Source organism: Bubalus kerabau, chromosome 20, assembly GCF_029407905.1.
Source record: "Bubalus kerabau isolate K-KA32 ecotype Philippines breed swamp buffalo chromosome 20, PCC_UOA_SB_1v2, whole genome shotgun sequence".
NCBI classification, from domain to species: Eukaryota; Metazoa; Chordata; class Mammalia; order Artiodactyla; family Bovidae; genus Bubalus; species Bubalus kerabau.
In genome coordinates, this window is record NC_073643.1 from 57,545,242 (window position 1) to 57,560,638 (window position 15,397).

Here is a 15,397-nt window from a genome sequence, read left to right on the forward strand (position 1 = left end):
CTGAACGGAGCACGGCTGAAGCTCTCAGGACAGCAGGGCCCAGAGGCACTGCATGTGCAGAGACTCTTCTCATGCTAAGTCCTCAAATGTACTGGGTCCCCATGGATAAACACGCGGCACATACATTTACAAAATCAAGGAAGTCGCATCCTGCAAACCGAGACATCTTCAAATTCAAGCAACGGGTCAAAGTAACAGACACTGTTCTGTCAAAAAGGACCATTTTATTCAGCTAAACATAAAATAGATAAAAGCAAGCCAAAGTCAGGATGTTTTTCTCACCCATCCTTTCCACATTTTATGCAGTTTGAGTGAACTATAAACCACTGATTTCTTCAGACCTAAAAGAGAAAAGAAGAGAGAGTGAGAACATCAAGGCTCACTGAGTGGATGCTCACTGGGGGCGCCACGACGTTGGGACCGGAGGCTTGTCTTTGGAGTGGAGCCCAGCGGCGCTGACTGAGGGGTCTAGGAGACCCCAGGGACTGCCTTGATCAACTGGAGAGAAAAGACTGATTTCGACATCTGCTGAAGCAGAAATGCAGATGCAAAGGTGCCCGAGCTCGGGGCTGAGGGAGTCCTTTCAGTGAAGCGCGTGTTGCAGCTTTTGAGTTTAGCATCACGTTCCCATCACCCTCTGCCTGGAGATGCTGGGTCTGCAGGCCTGACTCCCCAGCGATTGAGACGCTGCTCCTCCTGGTCTCACGGCACCTGTGCTGACGCCCAGCGCGGCCCTCGTCACACTGTGCGGCGCTCACCTATCCTTCTGCCCAGCCCTGGAGCTCCCGGAGGACAGGGCCCTGTCCTATTCACCCCCGTGTTCCCATCGCCTCGTGTGGCCCCAGCACAGGGCAGGTGCTCAGCAAACACTTGCCGTGATGGTGCAGATGCACCTCAATCGGCCGTCTGCCCCCAGCTACGGAGTCACAAGTGCCTGAGGAAATGGGAGGAAGGCACTCTGGGGTTTGCGGCCGACCACGCGGGCACTCTTGCCCGTCAGCCCTCACAGGAGCCTATCTGCAGACAGTGAGATCATGCGGTCTGTATTTCAGGGCATGGCTCAGAGATCCCAACGGTCTTTCTCACCCTGAGATCCAGACCGGGGTGTGCGTGGCAGGTGTGACACGCCGCGTGGGCACTGCTGACGAGGTCACAAGACCGGTTTCCCAGACTCTGCGCCCTGGGGTGTGAGCACTCTAGAAAACACCCGGCCATGTTACCTGGGGGCAGTCGAGTGCACTCAGGATCTTTTACAAGGCGACTGCAGGCAGGGGCAGGTAAAAAGGCAGGGTACCAGTAAAATCATTAGCGAACGCTTCTAGAAACCCTGGCCTCGCTTGTGAACTGAACGGCAACTGCAGAACACCAGCCTCGTCAAGAAACACGCAGCCCCTTTCCCCGCCTCCACCTCTTTCTCCCCGGAGCAAACGCTCTGGTAAACCTCACCCACTCGAGTGCCAGGACAGGAAACACATTGTGTAAGGTGGTTTTAGAATTCCAACCAGAGCAGATCAAGACAGCCCTGCAGCTGCACACAGGCTCAAGGCAGTACCTGAGACACGGCTGGACAAGGAGACGTCGACACGAGGGTCCCAGCTCAGCTTCGCCAGCCTTGTGCGCAGACTCCCGGGAGCCTAACACCTAACTAAGGTGAACGACCACCGCCCACGAGCGCCACCAGGAAGCCACTGTCTGCTGCTAGTGGAGAGAAACCTCCCTTAATTACAAAGTCTCTCCCTTCGACGGTTCTGCCAGAGACGTTCTCAGGGAATGGCTGGAAAGAGCCCTGCAATGGGAGTGAGGAGAATGGGGTGCTAGTCCCAGCTGGGCACGGCAACTCCCCATCTCCGGGGGTCGACTTCTTCGTCTGCCAAGTGACAGGGCTGGACTACTGGGGGGTTCTCCAGCAAGGCGCCCACAGACAGGCTTCGAGGCCAGTCTGAGAACTCTCTCAAGTCACAGGGAGGTGTCTCTGTATGCGCGTCTCTGCAGACACGAGTTTTAGTGTTTTTTTAGCCCTGGAGTTTTAGTCAGATTCTCCCAGGGAGCCAGATTGTGCAGATGGTTAAGATCCAAGAGATCAGAGTGAGGGATCTTTTTCACCTTAATATTCCAGTTGCAACCAAAGCGAGGGACTAAACTTCATGAACCTGGAAGGGCAACATTTCCTAAAGAAGACATGAAAGGCTGCCAACCTTAAAGGACAAAACCGAAAAACTGGACTGAGTAAGATTAAGGACTGCTCATCAAAGGACACCAGTGAGACAGTGAGACGACAGGCCCCAGAGTGGGCCAGTTTAGCATTCCACGTGTCCAGGGAAGGACCTGTACCCAGACTATGCAGGGAACTCAGTGCAGAGAAGGAAAGGCAGACAACTCAACAGAAAAATGTGCAAAAGCAGAACAGACACTTCACAGAAGAGGACATCCATGTAAGCGTGTGAACAAACACCCAGACTTCCTGGTCATCAGGAAAGTATAAGTGAAAACTCCTATACAACCCGTCCACTCCCCTCCCAGAGGCCCGAGCATCAACAGGACACACTACCAAGCCTGGTCCCAGGGGCTCTGCAGCAGGACTCTGCGGCCGGGAGGGCCACCGGGACACTGGTCAGCCAGCATCCACCACTGCTGGACAGCCTCACGCTTTATGACCCAGTAATGCCACCTCTGGCGGCTCACGTGGTGAAGAATCTGCCTGCAATGCAGGACATCTGGGTTCCATCCCTAGGTCAGGAAGACCCTCTGGAAAAGGAAACAGCAACCCACTCCAGTATTCTTGCCTGGAGAATCCCGTTGATAGAGGAGCCTGGCGGGCTACAGTCCACGGGGCCGCCAAGAGTCAGACATGACTGAGCGACTAGCACTTTTCATTTTTTCAATTCCACCCCTAAGAAGAGAGTCAAGTGAGCCTTAGAAAGCATCACTACGAACAAAGCTAGTGGAGGTGATGGAATTCCAGATGAGCTATTCCAAATCCTGAAAGATGATGCTGTGAAACTGCTGCACTCAATATTCCAGCACATTTGGAAAACTCAGCAGTAGCCACAGGACTGGAAAAGGTCAGTTTTCATTCCAATCCCAAAGAAAGGCAATGCCAAAGAATGCTCCAACTACCACACAATTGCACTCATCTCACACGCTAGTAAAGTAATGCTCAAAATTCTCCAAGCCAGGCTTCAGCAATATGTGAACCGTGAACTTCCTGATGTTCAAGCTGGTTTTAGAAAAGGCAGAGGAACCAGAGATCAAATTGCCAACATCCGCCCGATCATGGAAAAAGCAAGAGAGTTCCGGAAAAACATCTATTTCTGCTTTATTGACTATGCCAAAGCCTTTGATTGTGTGGATCAGAATAAACTGTGGAAAATTCTGAAAGAGATGGGAATCTCAGACCACCTGATCTGCCTCTTGAGAAATTTGTATGCAGGTCAGGAAGCAACAGTTAGAACTGGACATGGAACAACAGACTGGTTCCAAACAGAAAAAGGAGTTCGTCAAGGCTGTATATTGTCACCCTGTTTATTTAACTTCTATGCACAGTACATCATGAGAAATGCTGGACTGGAAGAAACACAAGCTGGAATCAAGATTGCCGGGAGAAATATCAATCACCTCAGATATGCAGATGACACCACCCTTATGGCAGAAAGTGAAGAGGAACTCAAAAGCCTCTTGATGAAAGTAAAAGTGGAGAGTGAAAAAGTTGGCTTAAAGCTCAACATTCAGAAAATGAAGATCATGGCATCCGGTCCCACCACTTCATGGGAAATAGATGGGGAAACAGTGGAAACAGTGTCACACTATTTTTCTGGGCTCCAAAATCACTACAGATGGTGACTGCGGCCATAAAATTAAAAGACGCTTACTCCTTGGAAGGAAAGTTATGACCAACCTAGATAGCATATTCAAAAGCAGAGACATTACTTTGCCAACAAAGGTTCGTCTAGTCAAGGCTATGGGTTTTCCTGTGGTCATGTATGGATGTGAGAGTTGGACTGTGAAGAAGGCTGAGCGCCGAAGAATTGATGCTTTTGAACTGTGGTGTTGGAGAAGACTCTTGAGAGTCCCTTGGACTGCAAGGAGATCCAACCAGTCCATTCTGAAGGAGATCAGCCCTGGGATTTCTTTGGAAGGAATGATGCCAAAGCTGAAACTCCAGTACTTTGGCCACCTCATGAGAAGAGCTGACTCATTGGAAAAGACTCTGATGCTGGGAGGGATTGGGGGCAAGAGGAGAAGGGGACAACAGAGGATGAGATGGCTGGATGGCATCACTGACTCGATGGACGTGAGTCTGAGTGAACTCCGGGAGTTGGTGATGGACAGGGAGGCCTGGTGTGCTGCGATTCATGGGGTCACAAAGAGTCGGACACGACTGAGCGACTGATCTGATCTGAAGAAGAGAGCTAACAGAAAGGCACACCTTTGCTCACCCAAAGACAGGCACCAAGACATGACGAGCAGGACTCCTTGAAACAGCCCCAAACTGGAAGCACCTCGACTCTGCTCCCTCCCCAGGGGACAGAAATGCAGGTCTCCTCAATCAGCTCCTCTAAATCAGGCAGCTCCTTATTCACCTAAAGCTGGTTATAATAAACTTGGATTAGGATCCGAAGTCAGGATGTAGTTTTGAAAGCCACTGGAAATCTACCCCAACATATGGCTCCTCAGGTTTTCCTTCTGTTGACTTCCAGCCCGTTTCATGTGACCTACAGCAAAATCACTACACGTGTAAGACTATGAATTTCCTACGCGACCTTAACTGACAAGTTCAGCTACAAACAAATGTCTCCGGGAAACAATGTGAGGCAGAGATGAGACCAGGTTGAGAGGAGTCCACCTTCCTATAATTCTGCATTTCAGATCTACAGGAGAGAAAAATCAATAAGCCCTCAACATTCTTGCAATTAATTTCCAAACACAGTCACCTACATCTACAAAAAAAAAAATCTCTTATGAGGTGGTTTTATTTTTTAAACGTTCAGGTTTAAATGATAAATACATCACCAGAAGAACCTTCATTCTTATTCTTTTTATTGAAATAATAAGTTCGTATTATTGAAATATGGAGGTACCAAAAAATGGGGATAAAATGCCTAGTCATAAGACATGAGAAGGAGAGCAGAGTCAGTGGCCCTTCCATCACATTCAGGAAATGTGAGGACAGATTCGAGGCGTGTGGAGTCTCTTTAGGAACAAGACTGAACCTGTTTTGGTGAAAGCTGAATCTTTTGAAGCTACAGAGGTTAAGTAGGTATTTGATCACCAAATTAGTTCTGATAGACCAGAAAATCAGACGGGGGGGAAAATAAAGCAAGAGATTTCGAAAATTAAACTTGCCATGCTCTCCCATGTTCCCTCACCTCCAGGAAGGGCATCACCATCTCCCACTTCCCGAGTCATGAGCCTGGGAGCCGGGCCCCTCTAGGCGCCGTCTGAGCCCTGCCTGCCCCTGCCTCTCCCCACAGCCCTGGGTCAAGGCCTGCCTCCTCGCCAGGCTGGCCTCGGCGGGCTGACCGCTTTCCCAAGCAACAGTGGCACATCCGTCCAAGCTGCTTGCCAGTCTCCTGCGGCAGCGGTCTTCCGACGATCCTCCAGGGGCTTCTCTCCACCCTCACTGAAACTCTGGATTCCCTTTTAGATTTTTAAGGGCTTTCCCCTGTCTGGCTCCTGCTTGCTTCTCAGTCAAATCTACTAACCCCAGACCCATTTCTCTCCAAGCCCCCAACTCCAGCCCAAACAGTTCCACCTCCCTCCACTCAGATTAGAAACATGAGCAGCTGGAGCTCTGTTAGCAGGTTGAGTTGCAATACCATCTGTTGCTGCGGTGAAGGGAGGCGCAGGCCAGGAGCGGGGAGCTCAACAGTGTCCACTCACCTGAGCTGCTGCCCTGAGACCCTGATGAGAATCGGGCCCCTCCACTAACAGCACAGTCTAAGAAGTCAGCGTTACTTCTCCTGTAACCAACTCCCAGGCTAAAGGGAAAGAAAGTGTTTGGTTTTGTAAGGAGTTCTGTGCTCATCCTGGAGCATGGAGGCATCTGATGGTAGGGGAATCTCAGAGAACTAATAACAGACAGAGGGCCAGACCACACGGACGCCTGCCACGCCACCCGTCACAGCCCACTGGGAAGGGTGCCCTCCCTGCTGCCATGGACGCCTGGCTTCCACTTTGTCTAGGAAGAGAGCGATACTCAGATCCAGACTCACTCGAGTCTATACAGCACCTACTAGTGCTTTATAAAGGACATACTGGGCGATCCCAGAACACACCGCGAGCTGCGTTATTAGCATCCTTTCCATTTCAAAGAAGAAAGAAAGGCTGGTTACCATCCCAAGGTTACAGAGCAAAGGCATGAACCACAACTTCAAGCCAGTCTTCTGAATGCAACCTTAGCTTAGCTCTCCTTGACCTTAACAGTACAGGAATACAGAAGTTCTTCACGAGCTAGGGAGACCCTTCCTTCTTACTTGCAGAGGGGAGGAGTGGTAATGGCTACAAAGGAGGAAAAGCGAGCCAAATACACTGGGGTCTCCTGGCCCGGCAGGTGACACGTTCGCTGGCTGAAGACTGCACAGAGGCAGGACTCTGGAACATTCTGGAAGAGGGACCCAGAAAAGCCGGGTGGAATGACAGCCGTGACGATGACAGCAAGAGGCCTTCTAAGAGCGGCGCGCAGGGGCTGGGGTTCTGCAGCTTGCTGTGAGGTCAGAGCACAGGGAAAGAGCAAATCAGCCAGCCAGGGCCCAAGGCTGGGGACCTGGAAAGGAATGAATGCTAGCTGAATGTGACAGTGTGAGGGGGCAGGTTCTAAAGAGAGGTCAGGGAACTTCTTGGTAATGAGACCAAAGCGGAAAGACCAGGAGCCGTGCTAGACACTTTTATATGTCCTAAGGTAGAGTTTTCACAACCCAGTGAGACAAGAATAATTGTCCCTATGAAATGAAAACTCAGAAAAATTAGGCAACTTACCCAAGTCACAGCAGTTAAGCTGGGATTTGAACCCAAGTCTCCGGGGCTCACAAACCCCTGCCCCTGGCCTGGGCCGCCTTCAGCGCGGCCCTCCACCACCATAAAGCAGAGGAGCAGGGCCCGGGGGTGCAAACCTGGAGGGTGTGAAGGAACGCACACCACGTCTCACAGGGCCTGCAGCCCCAGTGCAGGCTGCAGACATCCTGTCACTCGGCTTCCACAACCCAAGCAGGCGCCTTCAGAGGCAGAGGCAGGCAAGCCGCGCGCCCGGGGAGTTGTCGGGGAGCAGCCGAGCACTCAGCCAGCGGCAATCTGGGCTCCGGGAGCCGAGAGGGGATACCTACTGCCCTCTGCTGGCGACAAGGAAGAACAGGCAGAAAGAGGACCCAAGAGTCATTTCAGGCTGAAGGGTCAAGAGATGATGAGGATGGATTTTTTAAAAACCTTTTATTCGAGATAAATTCAAGACAGCATAATATGCTCACACGTATCTTTACCCAACTTCAACAACGTATCAACTCATGGCCAATCTTGAGTTACCACCCCACCCATATGCACTTCCTTCCAACATGTCTTCTTTCCTTCTTTCACCTTTTCATTTTATAGTTGAGCACAGCCGATTAACAAGGTTGTGAGAGTTTCAGGTGGACAGCAATGGGACTCAGCCCAAACATTCTTCTTCTGAAGCAAATCTCAGACATTGTCATTTCATCTGCAAATCTTTTAGTATGTGTTTCTTAAGAAATATTTATTTATTTGGCTGCACGGGAGTCTTAGTTGTGGCATGCAGAATCTTCAGTTGCAACATGTGGGATCTAGTTCCCTAAGAAGTGAACCTGGGCCTCTGGCATTGGGAGCACAGAGTCTCAGCCACTGGACCACCAGGGAAGTCCCTTAGTATGTATTCCTAAGGAAAAGGATTGTTTAACCCCATAACACCATCATTATCATGACTAAAAAAAGAAAAGAGTAAATCCAGTAGTTCCTTATAGCATAGGAAGCCATAAATAAAGAGCCAAAGCGTCCAGCCTCACCCAAGGAGGACCACAGTGAGGGAGCTGCAATCATGCAAAACACAGAGTGATAGCCTGAGCCACCCACACAAAAGAAAGCACCTCAACTTCAGCCTGGCCAGGATAAATCAGCAAGAAAGCAGATTAAATATTTTAACTGGAAACACAAAGCCATGCACCCCTGTGTGGCAGGAAAGTCTTCAGCTGAGTGAATCTGGCACCTGAGATACTAAACCTCTGCTGACGGGCTGAACCTTCCCGAAGATTCAGGAGGATGAAGCTTGGCTGTGTCCCCAGGCTGCTGGGGTGAGGCGTGAGGAGGCGTGATTGTGCAGTCGCCTGGCAATCTCCACCCAGGGATGAGAATCAGGCTGGATGATCACGCCCTTCTGCAGGTTCCCTCTGTGTGTTTATCCCCTGCGCTGCGAGCCCCTATGTCTGTGCCTGTCTCCTCTTCTAGAGAGTGAAAACCCTGAAGGCAGGATGGTGTCGCGTTCACCTTGTAGTATCCTGCGTGGTGAGCACCTGAGGGACGCTAGGTGGATGGCTGATAAAGAGAGACTGAGTGAGAAAAGTCTGGCATCTGACAACACAAAGTGGTAGCAAGGATGGGGAAAGGGAAAAACTTTCATTTACCACAGGGTCAAGGTTAACTGGTAACCCACTTTGGCAATCTGACAATATCCAAAGATACGTTCAAATGCTTAAGCCCATAAAGCAAGAACAGGATGTTTCAAATTTCAAAAAAAAGAATATTCTGAGAACAAAAAAAAGTAGAGATGCTAGAAATTAAAATAGCAAAAATAAAACAACAATAGAAAAGCTGGAAACTATAGTCAAGAAAGCAAAGAAAAAGAACAAAGAGATCAAAAAAAAAAAAAGAAAAAACCCAAAGGACTCGTCTCAGAGGTCCAATATTTGAGTAAAAGGATTTCCAGCAAGAGAAGAGAGAAAACAGATGGGAAGAAAGAATACATTTTTCCTATATCCTCATACTCTGAGTTTCCAAACTGGGCAAGGAGTATCCAGTATAACAGATAAAAACAGACTCACATCAAAATATACCACTGAGAAACCTCAGAGCCCTTGGGGAAAAAGACCTAAAAGGCTTCCAGAAAGAGCATACACAAAGGATTAAGAATCAGAATAGCTTTAGACCTCAACAGCAATCAGAGAAGTGAGAAGATAACCTGAGCAATGATATCAGAATTCTAAAGGACAGTTAGTTCTAATCACCACCAGCCTAAGTCTCAGTCAGTCAGGTGGGAGGGTGACTAAAGACAGACCTGGCCACACACGGGCTCCAAATCTGCCTCCCTGGCACCCCTTCCCAGAGAGTGCCTGGATGGTGTGCTTCACCAAAGTGAGGCTGTGCACCACAAGAATCAGAGACGTGAGACACAAGGGTCTCTCCCATGAGACAGGTGATGACAACTCCATGGGAAAAGAAAGTTGTGCAGGGAAGGAAAAGTGTATCAGGTGGCTCAGCGATGAATCACAGTAACACAGCCAGACGACGGAAACAAGAAGACTTCGTCAAAGCTGTGACACAACCATTGAGCACAGAGAGAGGGATGGAGGGATGGATGGATGGACGGACGGACTGATGTACGGACGTGGATGTGTCTCTGTGTGTGTGTGTGTGGTGGGGTAGCTGAATTCATAGATGCTGCCTAAAATTAAAAAGGAGAAGCAGCAATACCAGCTTATTATCCAGAGAACCAGCAGTGAAAACATAAATAAACCAACAGGAGAGGCAGCTGGGGTTGTCTTTGGAGAGGAACAGCAGGGGGGCAGGGCAAGGTACTGCTGTTTTTGCAACAATATCATGAGTAACTTCCAAAGATATAACACCTCCAGGGAAGCCGTGCACATACAGAGTACCTGGGCAGCCAAGCCTTCCAGCAGCACCTCAGGCCCCCAGATCACAGCACCGTCTGCCGTTCTGTATGTTACTGCCATGTCCTAGGTTATGACCAGCAAAACCCAGCGTCTGACAAGTTCTTGAAGGATACAGATAAAGCTTTACATTTTAACCCGGAGCGCTGAGGCTGCTCAATCCAGCAGGTATGTTAAGTTTGGATTTTCAAAAATTCTTACCGGCAGTGAAAATGCCTTTGGTGCTCTGTCTCATACTGGAAGGTCTCACAATTGCTGCAAGCCCTGTGAGAAAAAAACCAGCAACGATGCCAAAAAGGCCAGATGTTAGTCATCTTAACACTTTAAAAACTTGAAACTAAATATCCATTCCAGCTATCCAATAACACCAGCAACTCGATCTCTGCCCTGGTGTCAGGGCGACTAAGGAAAAGGGTCATCAGGACGGACGGCCGGGAGACCCGAGCTGCCAGCTGTGTCGCCAACCAGCTGTGTGAGGCCAGGAAAATGAGCGCCCCCTCTGGGTCTGGACCGCCTCATCTTACAACCCGCAGGGAGGAGGGGGTTAGGTGACCCTCGAAGGTCATTTTTTCACTTTAAACCTGCTTAAGCCTGCTGGCTCTCAATTCCAAGATGTGAGAAGACTGGGGGGAAAAAACAAACACCAAACACCACACGTTTCTGCGGCGGCAGCTCATCCTGCAACCACGCAGAGCACTCCTCAGTGAGGACGGCGAGGGGCCCTTCAGGCCCTCAGAAGGGCAGCAGAGCTCACTCCGTGGCCAGCACCACGCTAAGAAGAAAACAACTGGAGACAGGCCTCCACGTGTATCTTCAGGAGAGGCGCCCGATGCCCCAAGCACACGCGCTGCTCTGCCCGCTGGGCAGCCTTGCCTCGCAGCACCGCCGTGGTGACCTGCATCCTGCCAGGCCCGGCTGCTCCCTGGGGAAGCTCAGCAGAGAAGGGTGAGCCAGTTCATAATGATCTCCTTACTGTCTGAACCTGTAAATACCTGTAATACTTCAAACACCTCAAAAGGCAGCGAACCTCTGAAGCTCAGGCTCAGATTTGGGGTTCACCCTAGGGAGGATTTGGGTGCATACTGGGGATAATGTGTGAAACATTTCGGGTGCTGGACCTAGTGCATACACATGAGACACACCGAGGGGGCATGCGCCCAGGAGAGTGGTGTTCTTGATGTTGCAAAAGCATTAAAAACGTCACCAGTCTCCTCCTTCCTCAGACCACCATGGAGAACAAAGCCACGTCTTTGCAATAACTCCTAAAAGTTATGCTTTTGGACCAAAAGAATCATTGTTTTCCTCTCTGACAGTGATTTAGGACCAAGGGATCTGAAAATAGAAGGAATTTCAGCACCCTTCTTTGAACGAATGAGAATTTAGGCTGGGAAAAACCCCAGACTGTCAGCGCTTTCTTCTTCCTAGAGGCAATCTCTCTCCATCTCTAGGCTAGAAAGAAGAAAGAAGCCGTCTCAGCCACAAAGTTTGCCTCCCTCCTCCCGCTACCCCTGGCCAGCACCTCCTCCCTGTCAGATTCACGTACGTACCTAGACGCACCACATCGCCACAGTCGGGGTCATGAGCAACTTGTAATAAAGTCTCTTCCACGTCTCTGTTTTTTCCAGGAGGGTCCATAATATGATTTATTTGCTGCTGTAAGGTTTTGGGCAATGTCATTAGCTGAGTGAATTGTCCTTCTGGGCTTTTATCGATCTAAGAGGAAAAAAAAAGTTGATGCCTATGGAAGTGCTTTGATTGCTATAAATATTCAAAGACACAAGGCTTCTCCTTAAAACCACACAAAGCGAGTATGAACTCACGTTCTAGACAGGCAGTGTGCTAAGGAGACTCTCCTTCCTGAAACTGAATGCCTGAATGTTAAGGAGTCTCAGCTCCTTCAAACAAGCCAATCCTTTTCCTAGAATATTGTTTGTACCTAAGAACAGAAATTTCTTTCAAGAATCAATTTGTGACTCTCAGTTTAAAATTTTTTTTCTACTTGTCCTAAATCCAGTAGTTAAGGAAAGTGAAGATTCAGGTAAAGCTGACACCCTAGCAAATCAAGCACTCATCTTAAACACACGGACAGATTAACATGCCAGGATCACACAGCCAGCCAGAGAGCGGGATCTAAACTTGCGTCTCCTGTCTAAACTGTAGGAATAAACTGATGACGGAGACCAACCTTTATTCACCTTTAATCCCCTGGCACATAGTAGGTACTTAAAAAACAGTGGCTGAATAAGTGGATGAATAACTGTACCAATAAATCTTAGTTGTCATTATTTCTTAAACAACAGTAAGTTACACCAATGGTTTTTGATCCTAACGTATTCTAAAATGTATCAAGTTTAAAGATAAACACAGAAATAAAACATACGTAAAACTATGCATTAGACTTTACTTGGACACCTTCGGATCAAAATTTAGCCACAGAGCTGGGTCCACACCCAGCTTCCCTAACTCCTAGTCTAATATACTTTACTTCATGGAACTAAATTTTTCCAAAACCGTATAAACATCGACTGCCCGCCAAGGCGAGAGGCAGTGTCAGCGCCCTTAACAGCGCATCACATCCTTCTCCCAGTAACAATGTCCTGTGCTATTTTATCAAGTGTTTAGGGTTTAACTTGAAGAGAACAGTAAGAAACAAAATTAGACAAACGAATGTATTCAATTTTAGATTCAGATTTCTCAGATATGACCATCCTTCTTAATAATCAGAATTCACGCACTCTACCATTTTTTTCATTAAACAAATATTTATTGAGTACATGCCTAATATCTGGATTTTCTAGTTTTATCTATAAAGTCTTTGCAGAAAAGAATAAAAGGCTATTAATTAGAGGCTCCGCTAAGGTGAAGGGTTTCTTTAACCTAAATGTTTCATATTAATCATTGAGATTTTCCTAAATTCACAGGATTCAATCTCTACTTATCTTTCACTAGATAAATGACCCAAAAATGTGAATATCCTGTAAAATATGCTAGAAATGACATTTATAGACTCATATTTTGGGGCCGAGTATTGAGATTAGTCAATAGGATCTTATATTTCTCTAAGTCTTTACCTATGAAACTTCCAGGAATTTTAGAGATGCCAAAATGGCTTGAGTACTATGAGGAATCAGAAAATAGCATTTGCCACTGCTTTCTCTGGAGGACACAAATGCACTGGAGTTTCTGCTTCAAAGTATGTGTTTAAAAACAAAATATTAGGTGACATGTTCAAAGAAGTTGCAAAATTCTAATCATCCTTACTCTTTAGTCCTCATTAAAACATGAATGTGAAAGCAGTTAAAACTATGAGTCACATTGCATTTTAACAGCAGATATGGAAAAGACCACCTGTTGTACGACTCCATCTACAGAAGTGTCTGGAACAAGCAAATCCATGGAGCAGAGCGTAGCTTAGTGGCTGCCTGGGGGAGGGGAAGCTAGGGACTGCTAACGGCAATGGAGTTTCTTTTCGGAGTGAAGAAAATATTCTAAAATTAGATAGTGGTGATGGTTGCACACCTCTGTGAAGAGACTAAAAACCACCAAATTTTATGCTATGTAAATTATATCTCAACAAGGCTGATGTTTTTAAAAAGCAGATATAGTCATATGACCGCAGCTGCTGTGTTGTACCAATCAGATCCTGTTTCAAGGCCAAGGTACTCATTCCGCTACCTGCTGGGAACGTTGGCTGACTCCTTCTCTCAGAGTCCCTCCTAGAACTGGCTACAGCCAAGGGAGCTGCCTCTTTCCAAAGACTGGAAAATGCAGGGGTTTGAAGGCCTGGCCTCCTTCCTCCAAGTGGGGATAGCTCAGAAGAGCCATCAAGTTCCACAGTGCCAGCACACGATCAATCAGATGATGTCTTCATTTCAAAACTCCCCAAACCTGATCCTACACAGCTGGTACCAAGAGTAGTCCTAGAAAGCATACTCTTCAGATGGCGCATTGGAGCTGTCCTGATGGAGAAGGCCAAGTGGAAGTCTCTGAAGCTGGCATTCTCACCCCCTGGTCAAAAGAGCAATGAAAAAAGAAAACCACACCCCAGGAGAAATGGCAAAGATTGATGTCACACGTAGACCTAAAGGATACAGGGTGTGATGTTTCACTGTATATGTCAACTTGGCTGGGCTACAGGGCCCAGTTGCTTGGTCAAACTTTAGTCCAGATGTTACTGTAAAGGCATCTTTTTAGATGTAATTCATATCGAAGCCAGCAGACACTAAATAGCAGAAGACCCCCTTTAATGTGGACAGACCTCATCCTGTCAGTTGAAGACCTTGTGAAGAAAGACTAAACTTTCCTGAGGCAGAAGGTCTGCCTCCAGACTGCCCCTGGACTCAAGAGAACAGCAGACTCCTCCCTGGGTCTCTGGCTTGACCTGCAAATTTCAAACTTGCCGACCCTCACAATGCAGCAAGCTAATTATTTTGTGTGATCTCATGTTGGTCCACTACATCAAAGACACGTTGCTACTGTCACCTGGTGAGTAGTAAGGGGCAAGGACATTGGTGGTCTTGGTAGCTGTATGCACTCCAAAGGGTAAAAGAGAAACTCCATGAAGTCTGAGGAGCCCAACGCAGCAGGGAAGTTTTTAGGGGTCAAGAGATCTGGAGTATGCTGGGACATCCTCTCCAAAGTAAAGAACAACTGAGGAAATCTCTACCTCTCATCACTAAGGAAGAATTGCGCTGACTGGCCTCTTCAGGTTTCGAGGAAAAATAAGGCAGACATACAACAAGAACAGAATGCTATATATATATATGAAAAAAGAACATTCAGAGGAAAATAAAAATTCAACAGATCTGTTGGAAGATCAATTCAAAAAATTATTCTGGAAAGCAGAACAAAAAAAATAAAGAAACAGGAATGAGGGGGGAAAAAACCAAACAAGGAGGTCCAACAACTAATAGGAATTCTAGAAAAAAATGAAGACAATGGATATGAAGGAATGGTAGAAGAGAATTTCGTTACAGAAATGAAAAAATGATTCCCTAGAATTGAGCATCGTGCATTTCCAGAACAGAGTCACGAAGTGCCAGAATAATATGTAAAAACCATGGGAATTTCCTGAAGGCTCAGGGGTGAGTGCACTTCCACTGCAGGGGGCACAGGTTCCATCCCTGGTCAGGGAACCAAGATCCCGCAAGATGTGTGGTGTGGCCGAACAAAACACAATGATAGCAACAATGATGAAAAAGCATACACAAGGCAAAGGCAAATCATCATGAAATTTAAGAATACTGGAAAAAAAGGAAAAAATACTAAGTAGTATCAGAGAGAAAAAAGATCACATCCAAAGGATAGGGAATCTGAATACTATTGGACCTTTCTTTTTTTTTTTAATATGTTGGCTGTGCCCCAGAGCATGTGGGACCCTAGTTCCCCAACCAGGGGTCAAATCCATGTAGGGTCAAATCTCTGCATTGCAAGGTGGATTTTTAACCAGGGGACCACCAGGGAAGTCCCTGTTGGACTTTTTAGTGCAACAGAAGAAACTAGAAGAAATA

General features: G+C 47.5%; 1 protein-coding gene across 3 annotated transcripts in view; it reads right to left on the reverse strand.

The window, feature by feature from the left end:
• Positions 1 to 204: 204 nt before the first annotated feature.
• TAMM41 (TAM41 mitochondrial translocator assembly and maintenance homolog) overlaps positions 205 to 15,397 on the reverse strand; it is a 52,862-nt gene continuing 37,669 nt past the window's right edge. For all 3 annotated transcript variants that reach the window (XM_055557614.1, XM_055557615.1, XM_055557616.1), the window contains exons 6-8: positions 11,435 to 11,600; positions 10,089 to 10,151; positions 205 to 341 (exon numbers count right to left, since the gene is read on the reverse strand). In XM_055557614.1, coding sequence (XP_055413589.1) covers positions 265 to 341; positions 10,089 to 10,151; positions 11,435 to 11,600 — 306 coding nt within the window. In that variant the 3' untranslated portion in view covers positions 205 to 264. The remainder of the gene's footprint in view (positions 342 to 10,088; positions 10,152 to 11,434; positions 11,601 to 15,397) is intronic.